General features: G+C 30.0%; 4 protein-coding genes across 4 annotated transcripts; 3 read left to right on the top strand and 1 right to left on the bottom strand.

Annotated features, from left to right (window-relative positions):
• Positions 1 to 2,297: 2,297 nt before the first annotated feature.
• Positions 2,298 to 3,515, top strand: LOC110280855 (F-box protein At1g10110-like). The gene has a single exon (XM_021141841.1). The coding sequence runs from the start codon at positions 2,298 to 2,300 to the stop codon at positions 3,513 to 3,515; it is 1,218 nt and encodes a 405-aa protein (XP_020997500.1).
• Positions 3,516 to 8,212: 4,697 nt separating this feature from the next.
• LOC107486982 (uncharacterized) lies at positions 8,213 to 9,106 on the top strand. Its single transcript, XM_016107565.1, has one exon. The coding sequence runs from the start codon at positions 8,213 to 8,215 to the stop codon at positions 9,104 to 9,106; it is 894 nt and encodes a 297-aa protein (XP_015963051.1).
• Positions 9,107 to 9,910: 804 nt separating this feature from the next.
• Positions 9,911 to 13,885, top strand: LOC107486983 (SH3 domain-containing protein 2). Its single transcript, XM_052261266.1, has 11 exons — positions 9,911 to 10,034; positions 10,206 to 10,388; positions 10,571 to 10,613; positions 10,865 to 10,934; positions 11,022 to 11,170; positions 11,384 to 11,485; positions 11,564 to 11,764; positions 12,341 to 12,403; positions 12,519 to 12,662; positions 12,822 to 12,896; positions 13,432 to 13,885. The coding sequence occupies exons 1-11, from the start codon at positions 9,952 to 9,954 to the stop codon at positions 13,546 to 13,548; spliced, it is 1,230 nt and encodes a 409-aa protein (XP_052117226.1). The 5' UTR covers positions 9,911 to 9,951; the 3' UTR covers positions 13,549 to 13,885.
• An 829-nt stretch (positions 13,886 to 14,714) lies between these two features.
• On the bottom strand, positions 14,715 to 15,837 carry LOC107487080 (uncharacterized). Its single transcript, XM_016107658.3, has one exon. The coding sequence runs from the start codon at positions 15,789 to 15,791 to the stop codon at positions 14,925 to 14,927; it is 867 nt and encodes a 288-aa protein (XP_015963144.1). The 5' UTR covers positions 15,792 to 15,837; the 3' UTR covers positions 14,715 to 14,924.
• Between the last annotated feature and the right edge of the window lie 4,395 nt (positions 15,838 to 20,232).

Here is a 20,232-nt window from a genome sequence, read left to right as displayed (position 1 = left end):
CATTAAAAGAAAAGTGAATAATCTTACACTATTTAATTAAATTTTACACCATTAAAAATATTAATAATGACTAATTAATGACTATGAATCACAAAATTTACGAGCCCCTTAATACTCCTCGTATATATACAAGAGATAAGTTTTATTTTTTATGAAATTATAATTATTTGATTTATTTATGCACATTATATATAATTGATTATAAATTATAATCACATTAGTTATTTTATATTATGGTTATGTAAATACAACAATTGGAAAAAATTAGACGCAAATGCGGATTACGTGGAACCAAAAACATTCTGTTGCGGTTCATGAAGAGACCAAAGTGTATTTCGCGAAACCGTATAGCGTTTCAATTTTTTTTTCATCAAAATCTTTTAAATTTGTTTCAATCACTAGCAAGGTGAATATTTTGATTTTCTTTATTATTTGTAGTACTCTCTTTTATATTTTTATATTTTTTTGTTCATATGATATATGTGATTGGTTTTATGGAATTTTTATTCTTTTTTATCTATATGAATTTTTTTTCTATTCTTTAATGTACTATATTTTTATTTTGTATAAAAGAAATTTATTTTTTGTAGCGAGTTTGTAAAATTTGTAATTATACTTATTATATAATATGTTTATTATCAAAAATTTGCATAATATAAATGATGATTCTATCAAAAAGTATAAAATAAATAAAAAACTAATTATAAGTAATAATAGAATCATAAATAATAAAAATTTATAGTTTAAAATAATATTAAATTACAGAGTACTGATAATACTAAAAAAATTATAGAATATTATTTAAAATATAATAATTACAATTACAAATTCTAAAAAGTTGAATAAAAAATAAAATTTAATGTATAGAAAATATTATTATAAATACTAAATAGCATAAGTCATTAAGTTTGATTTGGATTTAAACGAAAATAAAATTAAATATTTTATTTTTGAATTTAATGAAACCAATAGTCAAATATAAATAGAATTTTAGAATTTTGGGCTCTAAAACTATATTTAGTTATGAGAATATGACATGACAAAAAATATTAAGAATAAGACACAAAGAACAGGGACATAATCACATAAATATTAGTGTTTTTATTTTTTATTTGAGGATAAATTTAAANGTCTTAGTGTTTTTGTCAAGAAAAATATAAAATATATTAATTCAATATTTTTTAATACAATATTTTTATTTATCTCTCATCTGTCAAATATAATTTTGTGTCTCCGTATTATTGTCTCTGTATCTCGCGTTGCAAACATACACAACTCAATATACTGAAATTATTTTACAACTTTTGTCTCACTAGAGATATACTATTTAGCTTAAAATAAGGATTTGATATATCTTAATTGAGGAATATAAAAAAAAGAAAGTACGAGGAGCCAATAGAATATCTATACAATGTGGACAATAGAGGTTTAGTGAATATTAAAGATATAATCATTAATGTTACTCTTTTCTATCAGCTGAAGTTTTTGGGATGAGTGGTATCATGCATGGTATTAGAACGCTAGATTTGAAATGTCAAGAATTTGATCCTTGGTGAACCCCAAAATTAGTTTAAACTTTTGAGAAGATATTTATTATCACTAGTACTCGGATGATTATTCTAAATAGTATAGGAGATGTTCAAGACTCTTTTAGTCTCTTACTTATGCACACAGATTAAGTATACTTTTGCGGTCTCATCTCTCTTCTTTAATGGTTTAACACAAATGTTCTTAGGTTAAGAAATTAAAAAAATTTCGAACGGCTATCATGTTTTTGTTTCAAATGCCTAATTAACATGCCTATGTTGTTTACCATTTGCTTAAAGAAATTAAAGATATTTCCGTAAAGATATAATTTACTTAATAGTTGTTTATTTTTACTTTTAAATTGATAATTTTCGCTCTCAAAACAAAAAAAAAAGTATCTCTGTTCAAAGAAACGGTTTTGCTGAAAATTTAACTCATTTTTTTCCACCAATAATTTCTCTATTCTAGATTTGATATAATGCCTGATGTTAGTTAGAAATGGAATCTAATTCAATATAAAATTATAAATAATTAAGATTTTGAATAATTCTAGTTTGAATGGGATAAGATTGGATCACAATTTTCATTAAATTGATTTGAATTTAAACACTCCCATACATAAAACTATTTTAAACTGAGCAAAGATATATGATATATCTACCAAAATAAAAAGTTAAAAATCGATCAAAGATATTTAATTACCAGTTTGAAGTTGAGGATTAACCTCATTCTTTTCTTTTTTTATGTTTGAATTTCCCCTTGTCATTTACATGGCCGAAATTGATCGATGGTGGAACCTTCATCCTGATCTTCTGTATCAAATTACGGAGCATCTGTATTTCTACGATGATTACATTCGACTTCGATTGGTTTGTAAGGAATGGAACTCTAAACTTTCAAGCATTCCACATCATAAAAGAAATCCGTGGCTGTTGTTACCTGGCACTACTCACGACTCTTCTTTGAACCATATTCTTGACAAGGAGCAGATCTACCACGTTATGTTCCCCGATTTTGATATTAATGACAACTTAATTTATGGTTCTGGTTATGGATGGTTGATTACTGTTGTGATATCCAATGGAGCAATACGAATGTTGAATCCTTTTACTAAATCTCATCTTGATCTTCCTCCAATTTCAACTTTTCCAGATGTGGTTCGTTATCACCGTGACTGGTGGCACGTGGGTGAATATGTTCTGGTGGAACTTAGTGACGGTTCGATCTATACTATTGACGCCATTAGTTTTCATAAGTATGAGATTTGGAAGATTGTGATATCCTCCCCTCCTGACAATGAGGATTTCATGGCAGTGGCTATATATGGAGAGTGCGGCAACTTGGCCGTTTGTAAGCTGAATGACAAGAGATGGACAGATATTCCAATGGAAGAGATATCGCCATTGTTTCAAGATGTCATATTTTTCCAAGATAAGATATACGCTGTAGATTTTGATACAAATCTGTATGAGTTTGATAAGAAGGTCATTATGGACGAATTAGGGAAGAAGCCCCGGCCTCAACTAGTGCCGCTACTGACCTCCATTGGAGGAATATGTGAACCCCCACCTCCGGCAAAACTGGCCACGCACTATAATTGCAGCATGAACAAGTATGTGATTGGTTGTGTTGACGGCAGTTTGTTAATGATAGTTAAACATGATGATTGGGCTATGAAAATGCTACACATCTGCAATAAATTTGATGTGTTCAAGTTGACCAAGAATTCAAAGGAATGGTCAAGAATACATAGTTTAGAAGATTATGCAGTAATGATTGGATATAATTCTTCTGTTCAGATGTTTCCTGGCAAATCCCCATATTGTAAGGCAAATCATATATACTACACAGACAACCAAGTGGTGTTGCACACTCCAGGCGAACCCAGCCTGCAAGATATGGGCATCTTAAATTTGGAAGATACAAAGACCAACAAAATACTACCAAATGTGGAATGGGTGTGTCCTCCAACTTGGTTGTTACCCTAATTGAGGACTCCTTTATTTATTTACTTACTATCTACCACAGTTTTTTAGTGATTTTTCTTGCACTTTATAAAAGTTATTTCTTAGTCTTCTTCTTTATAGGATTTAGCTAAAAGTAGTTAAAATAGAAAGTTTTTATTTATGTGTTTATTTATAAATTTATACATTATTTTATTATAATTCAATTATTCCAAGTAAGCTATGATTGAATAATCTGGTATAATTTTAATTTTCAAGTAAACTTGTACTTTAAGTAGCCTCAGACCTTAAATAATTTTAAATTTGAACAAAAATTTAGACTTTAGATAGTCTTAGGCTAAAATAAAGTTAACGTTTAAATAGACTTAAAACTCAAATAAACTTAGACATCAAGTATAAGAGAACTTGATAACCACTAAGTTTAACTCATTTTTATTTTTTTTTTAACCATAATTTACTTTATATGCACTTTATATTTGACTTTATGGATTAAATTCTTTTTAACGTTGACCATTGACTACGTTGTAGATATTTTTTATTGTCTACAACTCCGGCCATTTATACCAAATTTCTTACACAATAATAATCTTTTAATAATCACCAAATAAAAAAATAAAAAAATCATACATAAATTAGATATCGTAATCTTTTGATATTATAGAATCTCTCTTTATAGTGAAAAGCATATATAACACATTTAGTAAAATCGAACATCAATAAATATATGATTAAAGAATTTTATTATTATTACTGTTTCTGAAACTTAAACACAAAATCATTTATTAAGAGATAAAAACTTAACTAATTTTATATTTATTATTAGAATTTAACGAACATGTAACTTATGATAAAGTTATAAATTAAAAAAACTTTTATAAAAAATAGTATAAAATTTAAATTTTAAATATATTTATTAAAATAAAATATTTCAAACTTTCTATTACTAATAAATAATAATTTTAATTTGTGTTTTAAGACATAAATTAGGTGAATTTTTATTATTATTAAAAGTTACATTAATATCTATTATTCCACTTGTAAATCATAAATACTACATAAAGATCTTGAGGTGGACCCTTCTCAGTCAAATTTGTGTCCTAATTAAATTAACTAACGAAACTGATCAGCATTCAGTAAAAATTCCATGCCAGTGGAACCTCCAAACGTGTCGCATAGCGTGAGTTAAGCAAAGAGAAAACAAAGTTAGGAAATTGCATAGATAGCCTTCCATGGTGGTTATTAGTACCAAGTAGATTGTAGTATCAATATCCCTGCATAAATAAATAAATAACAATAATAATCACTTTTTAATTTGAATATGGAAGTCAAAGTGATATTAGACTCGGATATAAGAAATATAGGTGTTTTACAGTGATATGGTGTCAGTGAAACAGAATTTGGACCATGTGAGTTCTCCATCAATAAACAGACGGTCTGAGTTGCATTTGATTTTTTATTTCATACAAAAATTGACAACAACAACAAACAATTCGAAAAATCCGTTTTCTAGTTTTCAAAATTCATATTTGTCCAATCACAAGTCGGACCATGTGATTTTTTAAGCAAAATTTTAAAATCAAACAACTCGTATGATTCAATTTATATACTCTGAGTTTTTTCAATTTTTTCGATACAAATCAGACCCTCTGATTTGTGTATTCTGAATTTTTTTTACTTTTTAAACACAAATCGGATCCCGATTTGTGTACTCTCACAATTTTAAAAAATATCAAAAATTAACTCATTTTATTTCCATATCAAAATTTTTTATCTGTTTAAAATTCTATTTCTGTTGAATAAAATAAAATAAAATGAAAAATTAACATTCTAAAATTGAAATTTAGACTCATGTATTTAGTATTTACAAATTAATAAGATACATTTTGGCTCCTCCTTAACAAATACTCCACCAACAGATTTTCTGCACCATGCATTTAAGCAATTTTTCTTTTATTGACATAATTATTTCAATTAATAAATGTTGATTTTAAATAAAGTTACTCATGTTCATTTGATTTATTTATGCACGTTACATATAATTGATCACATTAGCTATTTTATATTTATATGATTTACTTTTATATATATATATATATAGATAATTTTATTTATTGTTATAAATACTAAATAGCATAAATCATTTTTTTGAAAATTTAAAAATAAAGGTATATTAACTATTTTGTGCAGGTGTTATAATTGGAGACTCTTCTAGAAAAGGTTACGAGTTATAGTTTCACAAGTTTAATTTGAAGAGAGTTGATACCTCTCAGAATTGAGCTTTTTAATGATTTGTTCTAGTTGATAGGATGAATACTAAAGAAATGTTGACTAGATTAAGTATTATTAATTAGAATGACAATATATATGTGCTGTGTAAAAAGAAGATGGAATTCGTTTACCATTTATTTCTCTTTTGTGAGTTTACTTGGCAGGTGTGGTACGCATGGTTGAGATACTTTGATAGAACTTGGACTATTCCTGAAACTGTTAAAGAATTCTTTGAGAGTTGGACTGCCATGCATCTTAGAAAAGCGGAGCAAAAGATGTGGCTGATTGAGTTCTTTGCAGGGATTTGAAACATATGGTTGAAACGCAATGACTGAACACCCAAAGAAAGACGTTTTTGAGCTATAAAGAGTAGACTGATATTGATCATTTTGGTTATTGATGGCAATATCGAAGATGACAAGGTATTAATCCTTGGTGTTGAGTTTATATTTTGTTTTGTTTAGTTGGTTGTTGCTCCACATTATGTGTTGAACTTTTTTTGTTAAAAAAAAAAAGGTATAAGTCATTATTATATTTGATTTGAATTTAAATGAGAATAAAATTAAATATTTTATTTTACTTAGGTTTTTAGAATTTAATGAGAACTAGTAGTCAAATAAAAATAAAGCTCCAGAGTTTTGGTCTCTAAAACTGCATTTAGTTATGAGAACATGACATGATAAAATATTGAGAACAAGACACAAAAAAATATAGATATAAATATTAGTGTCCTTATTCTTTGTTTGATGATAAATCTAAATAAGTATAATAATAAAAAATATAATTATAAAAAATTGATAAAAATAATAAAAAAAATAAGTTACTTTTACTTTTCTATAAGATCTTTTAAAAAAAGATAAAAAGACCTTTTTACATGAAATATCCAAACATAAAATTACTTTTACTTCTCTGTAAGATCTTTTAAAAAAAGATAACTCGAAAAAAGATCTTTTCTTAGAAGCTCACCCAAACAAGCCCTATGTTTGGGTATAACAATATAAAAGTACTTTTTTGTTTATTTATTACATGAAAAACATCTTTTTTTAGGAAAAAAAGATCTTTTAAAAAAAGATGTAAATTATAGCCTCTCAAAAAAGATATTTTTCTGATTTTTCTAGTGCTTTTATTTTTATTACTAGAAATTTGTCAAACACGCTAAAAAAAGATCTTTTTTTATTAAAAAAAAATTTTATTTTATCAAAATAATGGCGCTCAAACAAACAGTTTATCAAAAAGAATGCAAAATACACTAATTAAGTGTCTTTCGATACAATATTTCTATTTATGCCTTATCTATCAGATATAATTTTGTATCTTTGAATTTTTGTTTCTATGTCTGTTCCTGTAAACAAACACAACTCAATATACTAAAATTGTTTTGCAATTTTTGTCTCACTAGAAATATGTTATTTAGCTTAAAATAAGAATTTGATAGATCGTGATTGATAAATATAAAAAAAAAATCATAAAATCAAACTCTCTTAATTATGCTCACAAATTTAAGTATATTTTTGCAATATCTCTCTCTTCTTTATGGTTTAATATAAATGATCGTAGGTTAAGAAATTTAAAAATTTTCGAACGCTATCATGTTTTTGTTTCAAATGCCTAACATTAACATGCCTATGTGGTTTACCATTTGCTTAAAGAAATTAAAGATATTTTCTTGAAGATATAATTTATGTAATAGTTGTTTATTTTTACTGTTAAATTGATAATTTTTCGCTCTAAAAAAAATATGTGTTCAAAGAAACGGTTTTGCTGAAAATTTAACTCATTTTTTTTCGCCAATAATTTCTCTATTCTAGATTTGATATAATGCCTGATGTTGGTTAGAAATAGAATCCAATTCAATATAAAATTATAAATAATTAAGATTTTGATTAGTTTTAGTTTTGATTAGTTCTGGTTTGAATTGGAAAAGATTGGATCCCAATTTTTTTAAATTGATTTGAATTTAAACACTTCGAAAAACAAAACCATTTTAAACTGAGCAAAGATATATTTACCAAAAAAAAAAAAAGTTAAGAATCAATGAAAGATATTTATATATCATATATAATCAGCTCGAAGTTGAGGATTAGCCTCATTCTTTTCTTTTTGTTGTTTGAATTTTCCCTTGTGATTTATATGACCGAAATTGATCGATGGTCGAACCTTCATCCTGATCTTCTGTATCAAATCACAGAGCATCTGTATTCCTACGATGATTACATTCGACTTCGATTGGTTTGTAAGGAATGGAATCCAAACTTTCAAGCATTCCAAATCATAAAAGAAACCCGTGGCTGTTGTTACCTGGCACTACTCACGACTCTTCCTTGAGCCATGTTCTTGAAAAGGAGTAGATCTACCATGTTATGTTGCCCGATTTTGATATTAATGACAACCTAATTCGTGGTTCTTGTCATGGATGGTTAATTACTGTTGTGATATCCGAGGGAGCAATACGAATGTTGAATCCTTTTACTAAATCTCATCTTGATCTTCCTCCAATTTCAACTTTTCCAGATGTGGTTCGTTATCACCGTGACTGGTGGCACGTGGGTGAATATGTTCTGGTGGAACTTAGTGACGGTTCGATCTATACTATTGACGCCATTAGTTTTCATAAGTATGAGATTCAGAAGATTGTGATATCCTCCCCTCCTGACAATGACGACTTCCTGGCAGTGGCTATATATAAAGAGTGCGGCAAGTTGGCCGTTAGTAAACTGAATGACAAGAGATGGACACATATTCCAACTGAACAGATGTCGACATTTTTTCAAGATGTCATATTTTTCCAAGACAAGATATACGCCTTAGACGATGATACAAGTCTGTATGAGTTTGATAAGAAGGTCATTATGGACGAACTAGGGAAGAAGCCCCGGCCTCAACTAGTACCGCTACTGACCTCCATTGGAGGAATATGTGAACCCCCACCTCCGGCAAAACTGGCCACGCACTATAATTGCAGCATGAACAAGTATGTGATTGGTTGTGTTGATGGCAGTTTGTTAATGATAGTTAAACATAATGATTGGGCTATGGAAATGCTACACGTCTGCAATAAATTTGATGTGTTCAAGTTGAACAAGAATTCAAAAGAATGGTCAAGAATGCATAGTTTAGAAGATTATGCAGTAATGATTGGATATAATTCGTCTGTTCAGATGTTTCCTGGCAAATCCCCATATTGCAAGGGAAATCATATATATTACACAGACAACCAAGTGGTGTTGCACACTCTAGGCAAACCCAGCCTGCAAGATATGGGCATCTTAAACTTAGAAGATACAAACACCAACGAAATACTACCAAATGTGGAATGGGTGTGTCCTCCAACTTGGTTGTTACCCTAATGGAGGACTCCTTTATTTATTTACTTACTATCTACCACAGTTTTTTAGTGGTTTTTCTTGCACTTTATAAAAGTTATTTCTTAGTCTTCTTCTTTATAGGATTTAGCTAAAAGTAGTTAAAATAGAAAATTTAGGATTTTTTAATGTATTGAAAACTTAAAAAGTTTGTATAATTTATTTGGATTTCTTAAAGTGTGTATTTTCGTGTAGATTTAAAAAAGAAAATTAGAATTTTTTGGTTTTTATTCTTTAAATTTGTTTATAATAGAAAACAATGCTTCTTTGCATCATAGAGGATACCTAGTTTATTTTTTAAATTTTTAACTATCATTTGGTTTTCTATAAATATTTTTTTATATAATAAAATATCAGTTTATCCACGGTCATCACCATCACCCAGCAAATTAGTAACCACTCGTATATAAAATTTGAGCCTTAAAAGTTAAAATTGATAAATAGTCAAATACTACTAGTCTACTACCATATAGATAGAAAAGTACTGAGAAACCTAACTTAAAGCTGGATAATAAACCGTCATACCTCAAAGTATCTAATTTATTAATCAAGAAATAACTGAAGGAACTTAAAATTAAAATTATTTCGAGTAGTTAGGTTTGGTTTAGTAAAATTTTTATTTTTTAAAATAATTTATTTAAATTATTTTTTAAAAAATATCATAAAATTCAATAATTATTAAATATTACATTAAAATTTGATCAATAATAAAAAATGAGCGACAAAACCTCCTCAGTTTAAGAATTGGCCTTTCCTTGAAAGGGCACCTAAGAAATTCTGAATACGGTGAAAATTTCACATGTGCGTGTCCCGGTTTCGGAAATTCTTTTATGAAAAGACACTTTTCTCCGCGAAGACCAAGATTCTCTCTTCAATCTTCATTGCACTTTTTCACCCGTTTCCACTGTCTAAAGTCTAAACCTTCTTCTCTTCCTTTCGCTTCTCTTCTAAGTTCTAACTTCTCTCTAGGCAACTCCCTTTCGATCCATGCGTTGTTTTTCCCCTCTCTATTTCTTCAAGAACTGTTGCAATTTCAAAAGGCAAAGCTTTTCTTTTTATTGATCATTTTGTGATTGGACTTCAGGACAAAGGTAACTGTTTCTGTTATTAAAGAAAGGAGAAAGATGGACGCTATAAGGAAGCAAGCTAGCAAATTAAGGGAACAAGTTGCAAGGCAGCAACAGGTGATGCTTCCTTGTTCTGTTTCTCGTGGAACTTCTTTTGTTGTAGTTGCCAATTCGGGTTCTGCTTACTGGCTGTGTTCACTGTTTTAGGTTAATTTCTACTGTAGCATGTGGTTATGAGTTTACCTTGAAAATTTTCAAGTTAGGTTTTGTGCAAAAGTTTATTTTTTTTTTTAATAATGGAAACTGGAAAGTGTAGAATGACTAGAATCGCTGGTTGTCACTGTTCAATTTTGTTTTTGTGTCCTTGTTCGAGATCATGATATGAAAAACTTAGAAAGTTATACAATTCAACAAAGACTGCTAAGGTGTATTTTCATTTAAGATTAATTTCTATGCACTTGTGGTTTAATATGTCAACCAATCAAATTACAGGAAAGTGAGAAATCATGGTGGGTAGTTATGGTAATGTATAGTTGTTTATACTGATTTGGCACTTTCTTGCAATTTCATTTGTTGATATTGTATACTTACTTTACATTAATTCCTCCTTTTCATTCATCTAATGGCTGGAATTTAATGATTTAAGAATGCTTATTTGTCTGTGTGATGCTTGCAGCATTTTCAGCGGCATATTGTTCGTGGTATTGAAGGTTTGATCTCTGTTAGTTCCAAGCAAATGGAGATAGGTGAGTTTGCATTTTTTTGTTTGTCTCTGTTTAATTAGTTTCTGCCTCAGGGATGATAATTGACATTGTGTTCTATGTATACTTCAGTGAGGAAGTTGGCTAAGGACTGCTGTAAGTATGGCACTGAGAATCAAGGGGGTGATTACCCTCTGGCAGGGCCTTCTCTTCAATTCGGTAACTCATACGAAACATTGGAAAATGAGAGAGAGACTTTGCTTGGGATCCTAGGTGATCAGGTAATCTTTTGGGAACTATTACTAAATTATCATTGTTGCAAGTTTTTGTCTTTTTTCTTCAATTATATCTCATATACTCATATTGATTCCTCAATTTTATGCAAAAACAAAGAAGAATAAGAAGAAAATGGAGATATCCAACAATTGCTTTCCCTTATCCCACCTTGCTCTCAAATTTTATGCTCCTAATCCTGCCTCAGGTTTATTTTGTAGATCTCTGAGCCACTGCGAGCACAAATAACTGGCGCTCCTTTGGAGGATGCACGCCACCTCACGCATCGCTATGACAAACTTCGTCAAGAAGTAGAAGCCCAGGTAATAATTTACTGCCACAGTGGCATGTATATGATGGTGTTCAATGCAAGGTATTTATCACAGTTGTCTTCTCATCAGGCTGCTGAAGTTTTGAGGCGTCGATCAAAGTTGAGGGATACTTCTGTGTCTGCAGAAAATTCCATGAGGCTTCAAACTGCAGAAACAAGGCTGAAAGAGCTTAAATCCGCCTTGACGGCACTTGGCAGGGAAGCAACCACTGCTATGTTGTCAGTTGAAGAACAACAGCAACAAGTAACCCTCCAGAGCCTTTGTACAATGGTAAGCTAAATTCTATGTGCAAGGCGTTTCTTGCTATCTGATTGTTGATTTGACTTTTATGTGCCTGAGTTATGCTGATCATCATGGCCTATTATAGTAAAAACGTATTGCTGGTATCAGCTGAATGGGATTTGAACATAAAGAAACTTTAGAATATCAGATTCTTGGTTACACAAGAGGATGTTTACGTTAGTACGTTTACTAAGTCGTTGATCATGTTATAAATTCCCCCTTAATTATTGACCAATTTCCTTCCCATACTTCTGTCTCTCTGTGTGTGAGTGAAGGTAAAGACTGCAAACTATCCATGGTCCATTCTTCCCTTAGTGTGTATACTTGACATGATAGTGAATTAGTGATCAATTGTGGTTTCTATCCCGCCGTGGGTTAAAACCTTTATGAGAATCTAAATTCATAATGGTAAAATTTCTCATCATATAATTAGTTTTTCTTATATGATGTTAGCTGTAATTTATAGATTGGTTACACTATTTTATAGTTGAGAAAAATTATTTTCATGTATTTTCCTATCCTAAGCCTTGTGTTTCCTTTCTCATTTGGTTTCCCATTTGGTAGGTTGATGCTGAGAGAGCCTATCATCGAAATGCCCTTGTTATTCTAGAGAAACTATATACTGAGGTTATCCCTTGTAGCCTGACTCTTCCTGTATCTATTCTACATGTTTGCCTCTGGAATGATATTGCAAACAATTTTAGTTTTACTTATCAAATTCATTGTATCGGGTGCTACTCAGATGATTGATGAGAGACATCCAAAAGAATCTTCTTCATTTCCACCACCAAGAGTTGGGCATAGTCAACCTACGACTGAGAATGCTAATTCAAATGGCGTTGATCATAAACACAACAATCAAACAGGAACATTCTTTTTTGCTAAGGTATGTTGTGTAAAACAAACGAACAGATCTGGAATCTTTTGATTTACATAAAATTAAAGTCCTGTTATCTGATATAATTTCAAATTTGCAAGAACTGATGTGTAATTTTTAATTTTTGTTCATAGCTTAAAAGTAAATAATTTCTCTATTACTTTGTAGGTCATACATCCTTTTGATGCTCAAGCCGAGGGAGAATTGAGCCTATCAGTTGATGATTATGTTGTAGTTCGTCAGGTACTTCCTTAAGAACTTTTCAGCTATTTTTCATGGACTTTTCTTCGTTCATAATTATGTGTCCTTGGCTGGGTCCTAAAAGCCATTTGTATTTCTTCTTGCAATTTAGAATCCAAGGGAGGAAGTAGTAGTGAAATTCAAATTAAATCATATTTCACTTGTATAAAAAATTCATCCAAACATAACATTTGGCTTGAACTCTATCTTGAATGGCAACAAATGAATCATCTTTCACAGGTTGTTTCTTGTGATTTGGTTCCCATACCTTCCCCTACTCTCATAGCTTTTCACTGTTTTTTGTACATCAAAAACAAATAATTTTGATGTTGCCATCTTGATAGCATGTTATTGGCCACATCTTTACACCTTAGCATATTATGCTTCTTTTGTATTATCACTTAGTTAATTTGCATTTAGCAACTACTACCACTGTTTGATTTATTAATAGATATATAAGCTATATTCTTTATTCCCAACGAAATCAACTTGTTACTGGTTTGACTTGTATTCTTACTCATCGTCCGCTGCATTCTAGGTTGATCGGAATGGATGGTCTGAAGGAGAATGCAAGGGCAATGCTGGATGGTTTCCCTCTGCCTATGTACAGAGACAAGACATAATACCAGCCAGCAAGATAGCGGAAGTAGAATAACATCAAGTCAGTGCAACCTTTGGTCTTTTGATTAGGTGAGGCAAAAATTGTATATTTTTTTTTAATCACGGAATAGGTCTATTTGGAAAGCCATATAGCATGTGTTTGCAAGTATTTTTGGGTGATTTTGTAATTTGTGCAGTATGATGTATAAGTGGGCATATAAATTATGATAGGAAATAGCAATTTTAATATGTATATTGATGTATCTTTGGTATTTTCTTAGGGGTGGATAAATTTTAAATCACCTTGACCTTTTTCTATAGGATGAAAATATGGTTGTATTAAGAATCTTCAAATGTATCAATATGAAAAGAAGTAATTTGTATTTTTTAAATTTAGTTGCTTGATGGTGGACTTGGCAAAAACACAGTATAGCTATTGTTTCTGTTTCTACTTTTGTTACTGGGTCCCAATAATTTGAAATGTTGGTATTCGGTAGATCATATGAAAGCATAAATGAATGCTAAAAAAGGACTCTCAGATCATAAATTGAATTGAATAAACTGGATTGGATTCCATTGCATCAGATGTGTACAGCCATACAAAGTTGCATGCCAGCCTCGCAGCCTGTTTGCTACAAATTCCTTCCATTGCTTTATTAATCATTTCATTATGTTGTATCTTAAGAAAAAGGAAAGGCATCATAATTCCTCCCAGGCCCACGCTACTACTTTGTTATAGCTTAGGATTTGTCACCTGAACTTGCATTAAGCTTTTGTTGTCCTAAGCTGAGTTGTTGCATATATAACAAAATCAGACAATGAATAAGTCATTGTGAAAATACCAAATTATCCTTTGAAATATTCTGTGTAGGTAGGGAGATTCATTTTGCCACTATATTGAGGTGTTCTTGGCCAATTCACATAACCTTTCTCCCGGTACAAAATCTACACTGCAATTAGAATTACATAGTCATGCAAAGGTGACTTGAAACAACAATTACTACTAGTTTGGCCATATATAGATCAAATGATTTCTTAATGTTACATCATTAATTATAAAGTCACTTGATAACTCTTAAAATCTTAAGCATATCAACAAGTGATGCTCTGAACAAAAGATTTAGATGCCCAAGACTTGTCTGGTCATAATAGATGTTATCCAAGGTAATTTCTCAATTTACTGCAACAATATGAAAAGACACCTTGAAAATCATCCCAACGAAAATAAAATAGCTGTAATATAGACAATGTCTAATATGTATAAATTTGTATAGATGCAGCAACTATAGCCTTCATATAAGAACAAGTAGTCATTATGACCCTCGAACCCAAGAAACTAACATTCTTATAGTAATTAATAACAACTACTCTATTGGTAAGGAAAATTCTTGACATAAATGCCAAATGCAGTGATATCCTTTGCATTGTCTCCTAATCTGTATCACTGAGTTCATGATCAATGACATTAACATTCATCCTTGCAGATTCCTGTTTAGCCCACTCCACAATCTTCTCAGCCTCGCGGCTAATCTTCTGTTCCTCCTTCAATGCCTTCTTAAGAATCTTCTGCTGCTTCTTGCTCGAGAAGCTTCCCAAATCCGAAAGTAACTCATCATCCTTGTCCCAACCAAGAACACTCCAATCAACCTCCTTACTCTTCTTCCTCGAATCCTTCTTCGGAGAGCACCAGAAACACCCCGCTCTTCGAGGTGGCGAAGGAGAAGGTGAAGACGCCGAACCAGAATTCTTCCCTTTCACTTTGTTCTTGTTACCCTTTTCCGCTGGTTTGAACATTGAAGACAATGAACTCTCTTCAGACCCATCGGAAGAACCAGAACCAGATGAAATGGAGCCAAGTTTGGATTTTGACTTCAACCCATTTCTCCCATACGAAGAATCCACCGAATCGGAAGGTGAAGAGACACACCCCTGTTGCAATTTGGGGTCCAACGCCATTTTCCCATTTGGCTTGTTCTTTCCTGAAGGCGAAGAAACGGGAGCCTTGGCGGATTGATGGAAGCTTCTAGAAGAATCGGATATGGGAAAGTTTTCATCTTTGGAATGGTCGGGCGGTGGGGTTGTTGATTTTCCGGCAGCAGCGCGGTGGGTGGTGGCCGGAAAAGACTTGAGCTTGCGGAAGCGAGATTCGAGGTGGGAGGGGAGAATGGAAGAGTCTGTGAAGGAAGAACAGTTGATGGCGGAAATTTGGTCGAGAAGGCATGCGTCGTTTGCTTGTGATATGATGTCGTCGATGGCGGAATCGTCTGTGTCAGAGAGGTCAGAGAAGAAGCCCACCATTTTTGTTTGGGAGTGAAGAGTGAAGTGAGAATCGTCAGTGATTTTGTGGGTGGTGGAGTCAGTGGGTGTCAACTGTCAACTCTCATGCCTGCAACGGCTAACTCTCAGCTTTTCAATCCAACGGATGAGATCCAATCGCGCATTCTCAAGGACCCACAACTTCTGGAATCCTATTCGCATGAACCTTTAGGAGGATAGGTATTTAATTTTGTAAATAATTATTTAAAAAATAGATGTAATTATATTTAACTAAATTATTATTAAATAATTTTTTATTATTTAACATATAAATGTTCACCCAACTTTAGGTCTTACAAAATTACAATATTCGCATATACTCTACACTTACACGGTCAGATTTAGAGTTTAGAATTCTAGCCAAATTTTGAATCTAGATACATCTATTAAAAGACATAGATCATTATCACTGGACTAAGACTTTTGAATTTTTATAATAATGAATTAATTTAATTAATATAATATTGGATATTTAGTTAATTGGCAATTTAATTACTAGATATATAAACATGAATATTCTGTTAACTAAATTGGTAATGCTATGATTAAACTGAATATGATTAAAATTTATGACTATATTAACTACTTTTTAATTTGAATATGGAAACAAAAGTGATGTTGGAATTAGATACGGGGAATACAGGTGCTTCATAGCCACGTGGTATTAGTGGAACAGAATTGGATTATGCCAGTTCTCCATCAAAAAAAAAAATTGAAACAACAAATAATTTGGAGGGTCCGTTTTCTAACTTCCAAAATTTATATTTGTCCAACCACAAGTCAGACCATACGATTTCTTAAGCAAAATTTTAAAATTAAAAAACTCGCATAGTCCAATTTGTGTACTCTGAGTTTTTTCAATTTTTTTTAACATAAATTGGACTCTCTAATTTGTGGACTCTGAATTTTTTTAACTTTTTAAACACAAATAAGAGGATCTGATTTATGTACTCCCATAATTTTAAAAAATACCAAAAATTATCATGTTAAAATATATCATTCATTTTGTTTCTATATCAAAAATTTTTAACCTTGGCCATGAGGTGAAAAACTAGGAGACTAAATTAAATCCTAACTTTAAAAAAAATCTAAATTATTTCTTGCAATATATTCTATTATTATATCATGATCCAATACATTATTATAAAGACCTCATCTCAACAACTCCATATACATTGTGTCATTGATTTTCGCACTTAGATCAGAGGAAATAAAATTTGTTTGCATGCATGATGGATGCAGAATACTCAGCAGGAGGATCAGGTTGTTGCTTTTGCTTCTCCGTCACCGGCAAGAAGAGCACCGCTGTTCCGGTGCCAACAAGGAAGAATGACAAAAATGGTGGAGTTGAGTCGATTTCAAAGCAGGTCAAATTGTGGGGAGAGAAGGATGGAATGCTGTCTGACATGAGCACCTTCTCTGTGAAAGAGCAAGAAAAGAGGCTCAAGAAAGCGTTGCAAGATGAAGAGAAGGTTAGCATAGAAGCAGACAGAGTTGTTCTTTGGGTGAAGCATCAATCTGCTAAAATTAATTAATTAATTAAGGAATACAAATTGTAATTTAATTTACTTCATTGATTTTCTGCCCTTTTCTTCATCTTTTGTAGAGTTGTATGTGTATCTATGAAATTCAGAAATAATTAATGCTGTGTAGAAGCATCTCTTAGAAAATTTTGATATATTTGATTAAAGATAAAATGAGGTTAAGAATGTAATTAGCAATCTAGCTAGGATCATTGAAACAAATTTGGATAGCTTTTGATTCAAGTTAGGTAGGATGAAATTGTGGTAGAAAGGAAGAAAGATAATTTAGTTGACCATGTCCAAAGAGGAAGTTGTGTTGGACTTTTGCTCCATTCCGTTTCTTCACATAAAATTCCTCTCTTTTTTTTTTTCAATCACCAAATGTGTTCTTCTTCGCCTTCACCAATAAATGACTCACCTATGACATGTCCATGGGAAGAGAAAAAAATATATATATATAATCAAAAAATAATAAATGGTCAAATTCATATATAAAGATGGTAAATTATATGATAAAGATGTAAATTTATAGATTTTTTTTTTCATGAGATAAAAAGAAATTGAGAAAGTTAGGATCCACATTTTAAATAATAATAAAATAATAAAAAATAATTATAAAAAGAATTTATACTCTCTCTATACAATTTTATTCTGTATAGTAGAGTGTTCTATAAAAGATTAATGATTTCTTAAATTAGTTCCTTTAAAAATTATAAATTAATCATATTAGTCTTTTTCTTACGGATTGAACCTGACATAAAAATCTTTCAATTTGAAGTTAATTTGATTTAATTTTATAAACTTATCAATAATCAATTAAAATTATTAGTTATGTAATATAATGTCACTTAACGTGCCAAATCAGCAAATTTTGACACTATCAACAACAAAAATAATAAAAAAATTAATATGACTAAATTAAAATCTTTGTAGGATGAACTTAATTTAAAAAAATCTTTCAAATACTAATGTAAAGAATAAATAATTTTTTAGAGATACCATTTACTCATAAATTTTTTAATTTTAATCATTAAATCAGTATTGGTCTTCTATTTGTTAGACATATTAATTTTCATTAATTAACAGTTTAGTGTATACTATTCATGAAAAAAAGTCTTCAATATTTAGTTCAATTCTCAGTAAAATACGCAAAAATATACATTTTTCGTATTGAGTATAAGGCTACATTAAGAAATACAACTTAGAGAGTAAGTAATAATTTTATTTTTAATGTATATTTAAATTTTAACATATATTTTATACTAATAACTAATTTTAATGACTAATTTTAGTATACATATAACATAATTATCTTATGTGTGTACCTGTGTGTAATAAACAACTAGTTAATCTGATTGCTATAAAGTCTATTCAAGTTTTGTATCTCTTTCAACACTTCTTTGCTTGCCACAAAATCACAGTGGATTAAGAAATTAGAAAAAGATTGTACAATGAGAAGGATTACAGCAACTTCTTTCGGGAAAAAATGAAAGAACTGAAACTCTTTTAACATGCCTTGCTTTTAATTATTAATTAATGTATTTATTGATAGAGAAGAAGGATAAATCCTGTGAAAATCTTAGAATTATAGAAACAAAAGTAAAAGTTATTATGAGTAAACAATCAACTACTTCATTACAAATAAAAATCCAGAAATTCAACCACAATAAAAAAGATAAAATTGAGTTCAGGTGGTAGTAGTTTGACTATTTGAGTCGGTGAGTTTGAGCATTTTTTTTACTCAGAATATTTATTATTATCAGATACAATAATTAATTTCTTTATTTCTAAATTCTAACTATTCATTTAGAAATAAATGATGATTTGTTATAGAATATTTTTTATGTTAAAAAATAAAAGTGTAGCTCGAGTTTTTTTCTTAAAAGACTAGATGATGTATTATTAGATCATTCCCACCTAATTTATACTCTACTTGTATAAATAAATAATTAAAAACAAAAAATATCTCTTAAAATAAACCTATTATAAGCGGAGTCATATATCTATAATGCACCTTAAACAAGTGTTTGATACTCGAATTCTATTAGTAATTTATTGGTTAATAACAAATTTTGAAATAAAGTTGTAATCTGCGACAGATTAGTATTTACCGTGTCAGATTAAAAAATACCGTGAAAAAAAGAATAATATTATATAGACAATAAATATTATTATTTTTTATTAGCATTTAGACAGCAATAATTTAAATTTTTTACACACAAAAAACATATAATTTACACTTATATTTACCAGAATTTTACACAAATAAATCAATACAATTTGCATTCACAATTTTTTAAAATTTACACATATTAATTAGTAAAATTTATTTATTAAATATAATTTAATATTTATACTAATTATGTAATGACCAAAAATATTAAAAATTGCCAAAAGAGTTTTTCAAAAAAAAATATATTTATACATATATAGCACCGTTGATATTATTATAATGCACCTATTTACGTAGAGTAACTTTTTTGCTGCATAAATTCTTAATCAAGTGATTTACTAATTATACATTTCATTGCATAGCAGAGCATATATGCTAAAAATATAAATTAATCTAAATATGTTTATAGATGAAAAATGTAAATAATGGTTTTGTTTCAATTAAAATAAGAGAAAAACATATAGTTGCTAAAAAAGTACCAGTAATTAAGTAGATAATTAGGAGAATACTAAGAAACTAATACTTTTAATTAAAAAAAGTAAAGAGTTTATTAATATTAATTCAAATCTAAATATAAAAAGAACTTTAATTACCCAATTTAATACAACAGTACTGCATTTACAAGCAAAAGCAAATGGTTCTAGCTTATTACCAAATTTTATTAGTAGTATGATAAGTAATACTAACAAACCCACCACTACTCCCCTTTTATATATACGTAGCAGGT

Source organism: Arachis duranensis, chromosome 5, assembly GCF_000817695.3.
Source record: "Arachis duranensis cultivar V14167 chromosome 5, aradu.V14167.gnm2.J7QH, whole genome shotgun sequence".
Lineage (NCBI taxonomy): Eukaryota > Viridiplantae > Streptophyta > Magnoliopsida > Fabales > Fabaceae > Arachis > Arachis duranensis.
The sequence above is the reverse complement of the archived record's forward strand: the minus strand, read 5'-3'. Positions and strand labels throughout refer to the sequence as shown.

Excerpts from the sequence above, each read along its gene's own strand:
- LOC107487080 (XM_016107658.3), bottom strand. The coding sequence starts at position 15,791 with ATGGTGGGCTTCTTCTCTGACCTCTCTGACACAGACGATTCCGCCATC.
- LOC110280855 (XM_021141841.1), top strand. The coding sequence starts at position 2,298 with ATGGCCGAAATTGATCGATGGTGGAACCTTCATCCTGATCTTCTGTAT.
- LOC107486983 (XM_052261266.1), top strand. The coding sequence starts at position 9,952 with ATGAAAAGACACTTTTCTCCGCGAAGACCAAGATTCTCTCTTCAATCT. Across the intron at positions 11,171-11,383 it reads TTGGGATCCTAGGTGATCAG|ATCTCTGAGCCACTGCGAGC; the intron begins GTAATCTTTTGG and ends TTTATTTTGTAG. Across the intron at positions 11,486-11,563 it reads GTCAAGAAGTAGAAGCCCAG|GCTGCTGAAGTTTTGAGGCG; the intron begins GTAATAATTTAC and ends TCTTCTCATCAG.
- LOC107486982 (XM_016107565.1), top strand. The coding sequence starts at position 8,213 with ATGTTGAATCCTTTTACTAAATCTCATCTTGATCTTCCTCCAATTTCA.